The sequence below is a fragment of the Ipomoea triloba genome, chromosome 1 (genome assembly GCF_003576645.1).
Source record: "Ipomoea triloba cultivar NCNSP0323 chromosome 1, ASM357664v1".
NCBI classification, from domain to species: domain Eukaryota; kingdom Viridiplantae; phylum Streptophyta; class Magnoliopsida; order Solanales; family Convolvulaceae; genus Ipomoea; species Ipomoea triloba.
Window position 1 is genome coordinate 6,353,017 of NC_044916.1, and position 13,157 is coordinate 6,366,173.

Genomic DNA, 13,157 nt, shown 5'->3' on the forward strand with positions numbered 1-13,157 from the left:
ATATATATATATATATATATATATATATATATATATATATATATATATATATATATATATATATATATATATATATATATAATTCAGTTTCCGTGCGGTTAAATCTGAGCCATTGATCTTACTTAAATCAACGTTCAGGATTAACATAATTAAAAAAGAACGCGATGACAATTTGGTAATTTTTGCATTTAGGTAAAATTTAAGGTGAGTGATTTTTCTTCTTAAGGTGCGTAATTTCTGTGCTTAAGGTGCGTCGTGCTCTTTTTTTCAGGTGCATGCAGTTGGGAATTTACGGTGCGAAAGTTTTATGCTTAAGGTGCGTAGGGTTTGTGCTTAAGATGCGTGCAGTTGGGATTTGGGAACTTAAGGTGCGTAAGTCTTTATTTTAGGTGCGTAGATTTTGTGCTTAAGGTGTTTGATTTTCTTTCTTACGGTGCGCAGTTTCTGTGCTTAAGGTGCGCCATTGTTATAAACTGAAGGTGCGCGATGTTAAGACTTAATGTGCGTCATTTTAACACTTAAGTTGCATGTTTCTATCACTTAAGGCGCGCCATTTTTAGCTTATGCTTCTTCCTTCCAGAAACGCGTTTTTTATTATTATTAAATTTTTATTGATTTGAGCAGTTGATCTAGATTTGATCAACGACTCAGATCTAATCGCACCTGAACCCGTCCATATATATATATATATAGGATTCAATCAATAACATTAAAATTAACTTATACAACTATAAAATAGATGGTTAAGCAGGTAGATCATAATTTTCGTATTTAAAAGTTACTAGTTAAATTGTGAGTTTATTCTAATTTCCACAACCCATAAATATACCTATTAATATACAAATTTTTGTGAAGAGCACTTTCCTTTATATAAATGATTTTATATTCATTTAAATTAGGAAAAGGTACAAATAGGTCACTGAACTATTTGGAGATAGTTAAGCTACCGAACTCGAATAAGCTCCAAATTCATCCTTGAACCTGGAAATAAAAGAGCAATTAGCATTTTTAGCAGATTAACAATAAGTTTGTGCTGATTAGGATGCAATGTGTAATTTTTATTTTATATTTTTTTATTAAAGACACCTCAATAGGGAAAATGCTAATTGCTGAGTAGGATTTTTTGCTTAGTTTTTTTTTTTTTAAAGGGTAAAATGCTTGGTAGGATAATAATAATAATAATAATAATAATAATAATAATAATAATAATAATAATAAATACACATGCATCCTAATCATCACAAACTTGTTGTTAACGTGCTAAAAATGCTAATTGCTCTTTTTTTACAGGTTCATGGATGAATTTGGAGCTTATTCGAGTTCGGTGACTTAATTGCTATCCCCAAATAGTTCAGTGACCTATTTGTACTTTTTCACTTTAAATTAATTAGTCACTTATAAATTAATAATTGATGTTATAAGAAATTAATCAAATCAAAGGACATAAGTAAGTGCAAAATTTGATATCTAAAATTATCCTAATGCAGATTATAAAAATTTGAATCAACAAATCAACTTAATTGAGATTATAGTAATTGAATTGGGTTTATATAAAAATAAATGGAAATACAATGCACATAATTCAACTTGGAAAATCTTTGTCTCAACATTAAAGCAGCTTTTACATATTAAATTATTTTCTATATTGAAACCCAATTATTCAATTAATACCAAACCTTTTTTTTTATATATATATAAATATTTAAATTTCAAAGATATTGTTCTCTTAAACCCCGGAGGCGTTTTTTCACACTACCTTTACTTCCCACTTGCCACTCTCTCTAAGATTCCTTTCTACTTTCATCCTCTACAGTTGCAGACGATATATACACAGAGGTGGGGGAGCTAGGATATGAGAGGACAGCTAGGAGCAGTGATGGGGAAGTACCCTTCAAGTGATGGGAATGGTGAACGGCGTAGTGGTGGGATTATAAAGCACAACAGGAAATGCAGAGATGTGGTGTTTCTGCTCATCTTCATTGCATTTTGGGTTGCTATGATTGTGAATTCTAGCTTTGGATTCAACAGAGGAAACCCATTAAGGTAAAACAAGCAAAAATCCTCTTGCTTGCCTTCTTAAATTATTTTGTTTTATTGTTATTTGTCTTTTGTAATGGCTTTTTGTTTGTCATTTTGGATATCTTAGGTGAAATTAATCATGCTTTTTGTCTTTATACAATTTGATCTACTGAAAGTTGGATTCTTTACTGCTTTTGTAAGTTTAATCTGGGGCTTATCAGCAACTTAAGGGCAGTGTATATTGTTGTTAATGTTTAAATATTAGCTGAACCATGCCTATCTAACAATTTAGCAGGAACTAATTGATGTTCTATTTCCTGAATTTTTGAACTTATGAAGACTACAATATCCGTCTTAGCCCTATAGAATTTTCTGCTAAACAACAATTTTGTATTAGCTGTACTGTGCTTTTAGGGAGAAGGGCAAGCATTAACTGTCTTTTCTAAATGCTCTCAGCTCTCTGGATCTTGGGATTTGATTGTTTGAATCTAACAGATATAAGTCTACAATTAGAGCAGGAACTTAAAAAATCCAGTTCAGTTGATTTCAAATGCATACCTCATACCTGGGCGTCTCCAAACTTTATTTGTTCTTTTTATTTTTTCACATGAAAACAGGAATTTAAATTCCCGAAGTCCCATGCCCAAGATTTGAAATCCACATATCTTCGGGAGATTGATGATTGATCCACATACTAAGAGCTTGTTTCACATGCTATTTTGAATCATAATTTGTGTCCCCTGTTTGTTGTGCAATTGTGTGTATCGTTTTCATGTTGTGTTTCACTTGTATTTGCAGGTTAACTTATGGGCTTGATTATAAAGGCAACATTTGTGGTGACCGACATGCAGACCCTAACCTTCATAATTTGGAAGTCAGATATTGGTTAAATCCCAATGAGGTTTATCAAAGTGGTCTAAAGGATGGTGATGTTAAGCTTCCAAATGCCCGAAGTATTTGCTTGTTGGACTGCCCTATTCTATCAGAGGATTCACTAAATTGGGTCTGTGATTATCCAGAGGGTGACGTTCGTCTCTCAGTTGAAGACTGGATTAATAGGAATTATGATTATTTTGCTGATCTTCCTCCTGATTTAAGGAAAAATTCTCTTCAGCTACTGGGTCCATGTTACCCTGTCATATTTCCTAGTGTTAATGGTAAGTTAAGAGCCATTCTTGATTCTGAAAGGATGAAATATTAGGTTTGTAACTAAGAAATTTTTTTTCTTAGCTTTTCCATTTCATGATTTCTTTAGTATTTGTTAAGAACTTTCCAATCCTCTTTTTGTTTGTGTATTTATTTCTTCTTCTCTTCTCTGGAAGGGAAGTTAGAAAATTATTTGAGAAGCTCTGTTCTTTAACTTGCCATTCCAGTTTATTGGAGCTGCCAATTTAATTCTCGCTTGTCAAATGTGTCTTTGCGGCATTGGAAGGAGATGGGTGGAGCAGACATTGTTGAGGACATTATAATTGATAAATCTATTCACAAGTCCATCAACTCGCGATCATCAGTCTTAAAGGTGAATTTACCACTCCCTCCCCACCCCGCTTTTTTTTATTGTAATTAACTTTGTGCATATGGGTAAGGGAGCATTTGTTTAAAGAAATACCCAATGCTTATTCATCATTGCATAAGTCGTGTGTGTGTGTGTGTATATATATATGTATGTATATGACCTACCTAACAATTTTTTTTAAAAAAAAAAGTAAAATAAAAATATAATGTGCATAGATGTGTATATATTAATACACATACATACATAAATATATATTAACCTTTCCTTTGTTCATTTTCCTCCCTTAATCAACACATAGAAGAAAGTGTTGCCATTTAAATTTTTGTCCTTTTTGCTGCTTTTGTCTTCCTTCTGTCCCTGCAAATGTAACCCAACCTTTGTAAACAGAAACAGAATGCTGAATCTGAGGAGAAATAACATCTTATCATTCAGTATATGATACAGATGATCATATATTACTAGAGTATGCTTCTTCTTTAGCACTCAGTTTCTGTAACTTGAGTGTCAAATTTTGTTCTTTTCTTTTCTGTTTGTTTCCTTATACATCATCTATTTGCAGAGATATGTTGCTGATGTTGAGAAATCATGGCCTGTCTTGATTGTTTGTGGAGGAATTTTGCCAGTGTTCCTGTCAGTTATTTGGCTTTTGATGATTCGCTACTTTGTTGCTGCAATGCCATGGATTACTGTTGCCCTTTTTAATATCCTTATCATATCAGTAACAATGTTCTACTACTTAAAAGGTTTGGATATGTTTATCAGTATACTTTCTCCCCGCTCAATTGTGTTGTTTGTGCTTGAATATAATAGCTTTTTATGTAGTATGATATATGCGTTTATATCTTCTTGTTTCTAGCTGGATGGATTGGAAACAATGCCATATCCCCCATCATCGGCGAACATGACCCATATTATCATGTTTCTGCAAGGGTATGTTTCTGCTTTTATCCAGTCTGCTTTAACTTTATTATAATTTTTTAATTATTACCGTATTTCTGTGCTGTTTATTCAAAGATTATGTTTTTAGGAGTTGAACCATCTCCATGCTGCTGCTGTTCTTATGACCATTATCATGGTTATTGCATTCTTATCATCTATTGCTATTGTGCGCCGTATCCTCATGGCAACATCTGTTCTGAAGGCAAGTTCGAAGCATCACGATATTATCATGCTCTCTCATTTCAATAATGTTGTATTAAAGTTCTAATGGTGATCCGTTCCACCCACTTCTTGTTCTGGACAACTAGGATTGCGTTTCCTTATTCTGATGTTTCGAAACCTTTCATACAGGTTGCTGCCAAAGTCATTGGAGAAGTGCAGGAACTAATAATTTTCCCCGTCATTCCATATGCTATCCTTGGAATCTTTTATATGTTCTGGTTTTCAGCGGCTTTCCATCTTTTCAGTTCTGGGCAAGTCGTCCAGAATGACTGCAGCAACAACTGTTGTGCTTATGACCTTAAAACAAAACGAGTGATCTGTGATCGTTGCTGTGGTTATAGTGTCCAATTTACCCCACATATTGCCATTGCTATTCTTTTTCACCTCTTTGGCTGTTACTGGGCTACACAATTTGTTGTTGCGTGCTCCTCAACTGTCATTGCAGGCTCAGTTGCTTCATATTATTGGGCTCGAGATGAAGCATCGGTAAGCCTTCAAGCATTAATGTTTTAGTGTTTTATATATTGCATGTCGATACTATATAAAAGGGGAAGCAAGAGGGGAAGGGAGCATAGTTTCACTATATGCTTTTGTTTTTGTTTTTGTTGGATGACGAGAGAAACTTGCAGTCACTACCCGAGGGTGTGCACTGGATAAACCTCATCTTATGACCCTAGTTGGCAAAGGATCACAAAGAGGTAAACCAGCCTAGGTTGCCCACAGCTGGCTGACTCAAACCAAGAAGGCCAATAGGCCACTCTCGCTTGGAGTCGAACTTATAACCTTGTGGTTACCAAGCCAACAGCCTGACCGACTTGGCTGGGGTTGCCCCCAATATATACTTTTGTTTGAGATCATGAACTGTTGTTTGTTTTACGATGCAGCCAGAGGTTCCATTTCTCTCAGTTTTCTCTTCAATGAAGCGGCTTATACGTTACAGCATTGGCTCTGTTGCTCTGGGCTCTCTAGTTGTGTCATTCACTGAGTCCATCCGATTCATACTCGAATCACTTCGTCGCAAATTTAAAGCTACTAATTCGATGCCAGAAAGCTGGATAGGGAGGATTTTGTTTAATACTGCCCAGGGTTGCTCGAAATGTATTAGCTGGATTATCAAATCTGTGAACCGTAATGCTTATATAATGGTAAGGATGATTATTGCATTTCCTTGATCATACTCTCATGATTTAAAATTTGCATTTCAGTTGATGATATTTGCCTTTGCAGCCACACTAATCTGCATATACCAAGCATGATGCCTATAAATATGCACTCATACTATCTTCAAACATAAAATTTGGTTTTCCAGAAATACAATCTAGGGGTTCCTTATTGATCTAGCTCTCTTCGTCTGTGTCCTGATAGGGTTTTTCGAGAATATGATCGTGAACCATTATTGCTGAGTAAACTTGCTATTATTCTTCAAACCGTGATTTGTCTCTTGCTCTTGACATCTAAGATACTGTCTGATATACATATGCTTCTTTCAGATAGCTATTACGGGAAAAAGCTTCTTCAAAGCTTCAGAGATTGCAACAGAACTCATTATCAGCAATATCCTCCGGATAGGGAAAGTCAACATTATCAGTGATGTTATCCTGTTTCTTGGGAAGCTATGCGTGAGTCTTGCAAGCTCGCTGTTCGCTTTTCTCATGTTGGATACTCACAAGTACAAGTCCGCACACGACAAGATCTCCTCCCCGCTATTCCCAGTGCTGGTGAGTTTGCCATTCTCTCTAGTCAAGTTTCCACATTAACAAAATATCAATAACCACCTTTTGGAACTTATATGCATTGACAAACACTCATCTTTAGGTACATGCATAGCTATAACTATTTAGATGACACTTGGCTGCATTCATTTATTCATATTAAACTTGACACGTGGACATCTCACTTAGGCTTCTTTGATTCATAGTGGCATAGTGAAGTGAAGTGATCATTTATCATCCCATTAACCGGACATCCTCTTAGCTAATTAGGGCATGTGTTAGGATCAAGCTTTACGCCAAAAGCTATACCAGATACCAATTACCATTACGTCAAAAACTATAGTTAGTAGCGAAGTCGCAAAGGCAGGGTGCTGGACTTGGCCCTTCATGCCTTCTCCCAGCAATCCCCTAGCTACCTGGTGCTGGACTTGGCCCTTCAGGCCTCCGTCCAATAGCATGTTACCAAGTCATATGCATCTCTGATGAATCTTGATGCCCTTCCATGTACAGGTATGCTGGGGTCTTGGATATATTGTTGCTACCCTTTTCTTTGTAGTGGTGCAAATGTCGATCGATACCATAATCCTTTCGTTCTGCCAAGACTCCGATGAGCACGATGGAACTGCCCAATACGCACCTCCTCTTCTAATGGAGACTTTGAGTGACCAGAATGAGATGCAAAGACTTACACAATGATCAATTTGAAACCTCCATTGCAGCAGCATCACCTTCATATGCATGTTTGTTGTAGCTTCATAGTTTTAGTTGTAATGGTTGCCCCTTGAAGGTTGTTTTGGGCATCTGATCTGCTTGTTGCAATGCATTATTATTGCCCTACCATGAGTCACCCAACTCAGTATAATGTATATAGTTACTAAGCGAAAATTTTTGACGCACAAATATTTAACTTTGTAGTTATAAATTTCATATTAGATATAAATGTATAATATTATTGATTAAATTTGCAAGTTGAAATTCTCCACAAAATCCAATCAGCCTTGGGAAAGGATTCATTAGGGGAAGATAATATATCTCCTTTTTTTTTTTTTTTTTTTTTTTTTAACTTAAGTGATGTCCATAGGACTCCGTCCTTAGGGCTACTCTGGAGGTAAATCACCAGTTGCGCAATCAGTTTACCGGTCAGATTTAAAAATTTGATTCTAATTTTCATGTGTGTACGAGGGATTCAATCTAGACCTTTTGATCACACTGTCCCCTAATGACCTTTAACTCTTTTAAGTCAGACGATGAGGAGCACAAAATGAAAGCTAATGAACCCATGCCACCAGATTCTCCTTAACTTTATTACATGTAGAGATAACACCCAAAAACACTACCCAATACTGTGAAACCATAGAATTCAACAATGCTTACAATTTCTAACGTGTCATAATAACAAGTATTAAATCATACAATAATCTAGCACAATTATAGGCATATATCTCTAGATTAATATACTTTCTTTCTATAATGTCATGTGAAGTCAAACGAATCTTAGTAAATTGTTATACCTTTGTATGTACTCTTCTTCTTCCTCTAATAAATTATTAATAAAGTACACAATACAAGAATCTCAAGCATATGATGTTGTTACGTACATACAACGTTAAATTCGATGATGTTGTTACGTACATACAAAAATCATGTTTTTAATTTTTGAATAGAATTTTAATAAGATGCCATGTAAGCAAAGTTAGCAGGTTACCTTTTGATAACGTGTTAAATTAATTAATTGCACAAATTTAACAAGTTTATGGGTCTCATTGGAATGCTTTTTTTTTTTTTAAATTTTATTTTATTTTATTTTTTATAGTTCGATGGTCTAATAATTAAATTTTGGTATATAGTTGGATCACAGATTTTAATAATGGAGGGCACCAAGTATCCATTTTAATTTTAAAAAATCTCCAAGTTTGAGATATATGCTTTAGTTTTATTAGTTATGTCGATTAATTAATGGTGTAATAAATACACTAAACTACAATATTTATACTGGTATGAACTCCGATAACTGTATAGCAGGTCAGACAATCCCGAGCTTATATATAGTGCAACTGAGAGCTAGTCCCCCCAAAAGTCTCTCCTTAAAGCATTAAATGCGGCTTATATAGAGGACTGAAATGGCTACGTGTCTGGCATGCACGAGGGAGGCTAGAGGCATCTCGGATACGCCCATGTGCAGAGAGATTCTTGACATGTATTATCACGTGTCTCGCATGCATGTGATGCTTATTTCTAATACTGAGAGCTTAGTGCTTAGGATGTTCTTCCCGAGTAAAAGAGGTCGGAAATTCGACTCCGGGTGTAAGATGTGAAGTATAAGATTGAACTGTCCTAAAGGAAACGGTCTCGTCTTTGATCAGAGTCGGGTCGGATAAGATTTATTGAGGTTGGACATACCCGAGAAATAGACCACTCACCCTTGTCGTATATACCAAGCATATCTACAGGTATACGAGCAAGGGATATTCCGGAAACAAAAATATTACTAAAATTAAAAATAAAACTTGTTTCATAAGAGAGAATGAAACACCAAAAGCAAGTAGTAAATAACTTGTTGGCATGGTCTATGTAGTATATTCTACATATATAACCAAGTATGCATTATTATACATCAAGAATAGAATTACTTTTTAATCAAAGAGATAACAAAATTGGTGTACTCTGTCTTCTCTCTGGACATGGAATCAGCAATCATCTTTCTGTATCTCTGGAACACCTCTTCAATTATTCCTTCACCAAAGTGGCTGACAAGTACAGGCTCAATAACAGCCCTCAAGCCCCTAGCAACCTTATATGCAGCATTATTGTTGTTACCAATGATATTATCATCATTATCATATTCATCTCCAGTCCAATGAATTTGGAAAGTCTCCAAGCATTCAATAGTAAAAGAACCATCATTTTCAACTAGGGATTTCACTTCTGCTAGAGATGGTGTATACACAGGAGTATTGAATGAATTTAGTTTCTCTTCCTCCACAAAACCCTACATACATCACAGCACTCTTAGGTATATATCTTACTCAGCTCATAGTAGAAAAGAAAAGGAATATACACAGAGATCGTGACAATTTGAAAGGTCAGAGAAAGTTTAGGTGAAAACATGCTCAAGAGTGACGACTAATCTGATCCATCAATTTGAGAGATCAACAGTTGATAGTCGCTAAAAAATTAGGATAAAAAGGACAAATTAGTTTTATAAATATTGTAAACTTAAAATTTTGTAACAATTATAAAACTGACATTTTCTTTTTTACATATAACCTTCAACAATTGATTGACCCTAATAAACGGTTGATATCCGTTACCACTTTGGAGTTGTTATCATTTTAACCCACCTATAGGAGTCATCCCTGTTCCTAAGGATATTATTAGGATAAGGTAAGGTTTTCCCTTAAAATGATAAGGAATCCTAACTTCATCCTGCCCATGCATTCCTTTTAATATACTCCGGTATATAGTAACTCTGCTTTAACCCTAGATTCATACAACCCAGTTTGTACTCACCTTATAGACTAATTAATAACATATTCTATAGTTGAAATTAAATGAATATTTGATTACCTCTGCAACAAGATCATTAAGGGCCCTGGCTAAGAGTTCCATAAGGTGGAAAGTAGGGTTGTCATTTTTTCTGCCCATAATGGTCAAAACCATTTTCCCACCTTTTACTAATTCTTTTGAGCGACACTTGAGAAAGATTGAAAAATCATTATTGAATTGATTATAGTAAGCTTTTATCACATTTAGTGGACTTGTAGTTGCCATGCAAATGTTGCCCTTATTTCCTTCCAGTCCTTGAGGTACCTGGTGAAAACATATTGTTCAAGAATAATTACTTTATAGAATATCAAGATTGTATTTTGATGCATGCATGATTCTCCAAATCTGGCTATTAGCATTAAATCACTTTTTTTTTCTACTTTTTTCTGAAGTTTTTTTTTTAACACACTTTTTTTTGAAGTTGATTAAGTCAATGAATGTTTCATTCCACGTTTATTTGATGCAGAATATTTTGAAAACCGTGCTAATGAATATTTCATATATAGCATGTCTTACAAGATGCAAAGAAAGAAAAAAAATCTACTTCTGCATCAATTAATTCAATATAGTACGGAATAAACAATAAAATTTAAGCATGGTCAATTGACCCCACTCATATCAACATAGCTACCCCACTGATTATCATGGAGATGGACAGCAGAGACATAAGATGCAAGAAGATAAGAACCTCCTTGAAAAATTTCTGTAAGTGTGATCCATTAAAAAAGAGAATATAGAAAAGGAGGAAAAAAAATAAAACAAATATAATTTTAAAAAATATAATAATGTCATTGTCAGGGGCGCCTGAAGCGTCCAGCTAGCGCGTGTAGTGGGCGCTGCTGTGCGCAAAACACGCACAACAGATGAATTTTCAAGTTTCTTTGATGTCAGAAATGTCAGCTATTAACCCCATATTTGCAGAACAATCCCAAACCCTCTTTCTCCTTCTCTATCTCATGTCATGGTGGCCATAAATCTGACATTGTCTTCTAAATCACCACTGAAGATGATGCTTTAATGATGAAGTAGTGAAGTGGGACAAACAGACAGAGAGATCGCCTAAGATATACTATACAGTGGAATAACTATTGCATGCTGATAGATAAGTCGATGAAAGAGACATATATATCAAGAAATCTTGAAGCTGAAAGAGACTCAACCAATAGCTTCAATGACATCAAGATGGATCTATACTCTTTACTTTTAAATACATTTCAGTACTTTCCAAATAAGATGAATCTATACTCTTTATTTTAGTTACAATTTAGTCCTTTTCCCAAATCCGTTTAAAACTAAAGCAAACCTTAAAAACAGTAAGGTGAATTTATCATTCAAAAATTTGTAACATGGTTAAAATTTTCACTCGCTGCACGTACACTTTGTAAACCAAAATTTTCTTAAACCTAGTTAGTCAAGGTTTAACATAACATTTGAATTGGCTACATATAGTTGAGAAATTATATTAATACAGCTACTTGTAATAGTACACTACCAAAGTATTTAAATCACAAATACAAAAACTATAGTTGAAGATATAATAGAGCAAATTGAGAGGTAACAAAAGAGACCAAAAAAATATGTATAGTATACCTGAGATAGCCAATGGAGAGTGAATGAAGAGTGAACGAAATGGAGGCTATCAGTAGGGAAAAGCCTCCCATAAAAAGAGCCAGCAACTGCATTGAAGAAGGGTACCCCAAACCCATCTCCCATCTCTCTCCTAAAATCCTCTTGGTGCTTTGGCAAGGACCGGAAAATGGTGTTGAAGTCATTGGAGGGAAGGTCATTTAAGTAAATCTGGAACTCCGGAGACTGTCGGCGCCCAAGCTTCTTACGTTGATTTTCGACAGCTTTCACGAGGTTAGAGACGGCCAAGAAAGTGTTGGGGCCGGAAGAACAGCCCAGGTCGGCAATGCAGATGTTCTTAGGATTAAGGTTGGCGTAGAGGCTTCTTATTGCTTCATCTGTTATCGGCTTTGCCCTTAGTATCACGTTTTGCTGCACCCACAACACAAAAACCAACATATATGAAACTTCAATCAACAGTATTTATGTTTAGTATTTTTTTAACAACACTAACAATAATATATACTATATAGTACCTTGTGAATGAGTTATGATTGCATGAAGCTAGGGATTAATGCAATTAACTAACCTGAAGAAGAGAGTTGTTGGCATAACTGGTGTGCCCAATACCTCCATTCATGTGGAGCACTTCAACTACCTCCATGTCTTTCTGATCTCTATCTCTGCCTACCACTAGCCCAGTACCCGGCCTCAACTTCTCATTACGGTGTCTATATATATACACACAAATCAAGGGTACCTTTGGAAACCCACATTTTTTCAATATTTTATTCTCAACCAAATGAAAAAGACCCATTTCACTTATTACTTGAAGACACTTGTACTTTCTTCATTCTTATCTCATATTTATTTAATTCTCTTTCTCCCTTCTGAGTGAGTGATGTCATCAAATGGAAAAGTTAGGCTGTCATCTATTTAGTTACTGTATTATTTAAATTGAATTGGGTTAGTTTGGTTAAAATAGAGATCAATTATTATTTTATAAAATGATTCATACAACTAACTGCGTAGATCATAAATAATAAGATTATTAACTAGAATGGACAACAAAATTTGATACGAATGAACAATAATGGGCATTTTTAAATCTTGTATATGTTTAAGAAAAATTGCATGGGTACTTGCTGTGTTTGTGGTAAAAAAAACCCAAATCCCAATAGGATTTTTTAAATTAATGAAAAATATTTTTACGATAACTCGTATTTATATGACAAACACAAATACGACATATGTGTTTCTCGTATTACGCATTGTATGTGACAAACGTAAGTGTTAAGGAGTTTCTACTATTTAAAAATGAACATATTTTAAAACTAGATGTTTTTAGGCAAAATTCCTTTGAGACTTGTGTTTGTTGTCAGAAATGTAAGTGCAAAAGGAGTTTCAACTATTTACTTTAATCTTTATTTTAACCGTGAAATACGTTCTCATACGACAAACGCAAGTAAAACTTGCATTTATCATATTTCATGTTGTATGTGAGAAATACAAGTCACACTTGCATTTCTCGAATAAATACAACAAACACAAATATGACTTACATTTGACAAGGACAAAAAAAAAAAAAAAAAAAAAAAAAAAAAAAAAAAAAAAAAAAAAAAAAAAAAAAAAAAAAA

The 13,157-nt window shown here is 34.6% G+C and overlaps 2 protein-coding genes across 2 annotated transcripts; one reads left to right on the forward strand and one right to left on the reverse strand.

Annotated features, from left to right (window-relative positions):
• Positions 1 to 1,742: 1,742 nt before the first annotated feature.
• On the forward strand, positions 1,743 to 7,376 carry LOC116013466 (choline transporter protein 1-like). The gene is made up of 10 exons (XM_031253280.1): positions 1,743 to 2,043; positions 2,818 to 3,176; positions 3,393 to 3,538; positions 4,095 to 4,278; positions 4,392 to 4,465; positions 4,563 to 4,676; positions 4,826 to 5,182; positions 5,581 to 5,841; positions 6,187 to 6,414; positions 6,919 to 7,376. Exons 1-10 carry the CDS (start codon positions 1,853 to 1,855, stop codon positions 7,102 to 7,104), a joined length of 2,100 nt encoding a protein of 699 aa, XP_031109140.1. The 5' UTR covers positions 1,743 to 1,852; the 3' UTR covers positions 7,105 to 7,376.
• A 1,528-nt stretch (positions 7,377 to 8,904) lies between these two features.
• LOC116018756 (salicylate carboxymethyltransferase-like) lies at positions 8,905 to 12,237 on the reverse strand. Its single transcript, XM_031258742.1, has 4 exons — positions 12,110 to 12,237; positions 11,545 to 11,952; positions 9,976 to 10,218; positions 8,905 to 9,397 (listed from the first exon to the last, which is right to left on the reverse strand). The coding sequence occupies exons 1-4, from the start codon at positions 12,182 to 12,184 to the stop codon at positions 9,035 to 9,037; spliced, it is 1,089 nt and encodes a 362-aa protein (XP_031114602.1). The 5' UTR covers positions 12,185 to 12,237; the 3' UTR covers positions 8,905 to 9,034.
• Between the last annotated feature and the right edge of the window lie 920 nt (positions 12,238 to 13,157).

Bases quoted from the DNA above. Each gene is read 5' to 3' on its own strand.
- LOC116018756 (XM_031258742.1), bottom strand. From the start codon at position 12,184: ATGGAGGTAGTTGAAGTGCTCCACATGAATGGAGGTATTGGGCACACC. The intron at 10,219-11,544 runs GTATACTATACA...TGTTTTCACCAG, and splicing joins CTCTCCATTGGCTATCTCAG to GTACCTCAAGGACTGGAAGG. The intron at 9,398-9,975 runs GTAATCAAATAT...TGATGTATGTAG, and splicing joins TTAATGATCTTGTTGCAGAG to GGTTTTGTGGAGGAAGAGAA.
- LOC116013466 (XM_031253280.1), top strand. From the start codon at position 1,853: ATGAGAGGACAGCTAGGAGCAGTGATGGGGAAGTACCCTTCAAGTGAT. The intron at 4,677-4,825 runs GCAAGTTCGAAG...CCTTTCATACAG, and splicing joins TGGCAACATCTGTTCTGAAG to GTTGCTGCCAAAGTCATTGG. The intron at 5,183-5,580 runs GTAAGCCTTCAA...TTTACGATGCAG, and splicing joins GGGCTCGAGATGAAGCATCG to CCAGAGGTTCCATTTCTCTC.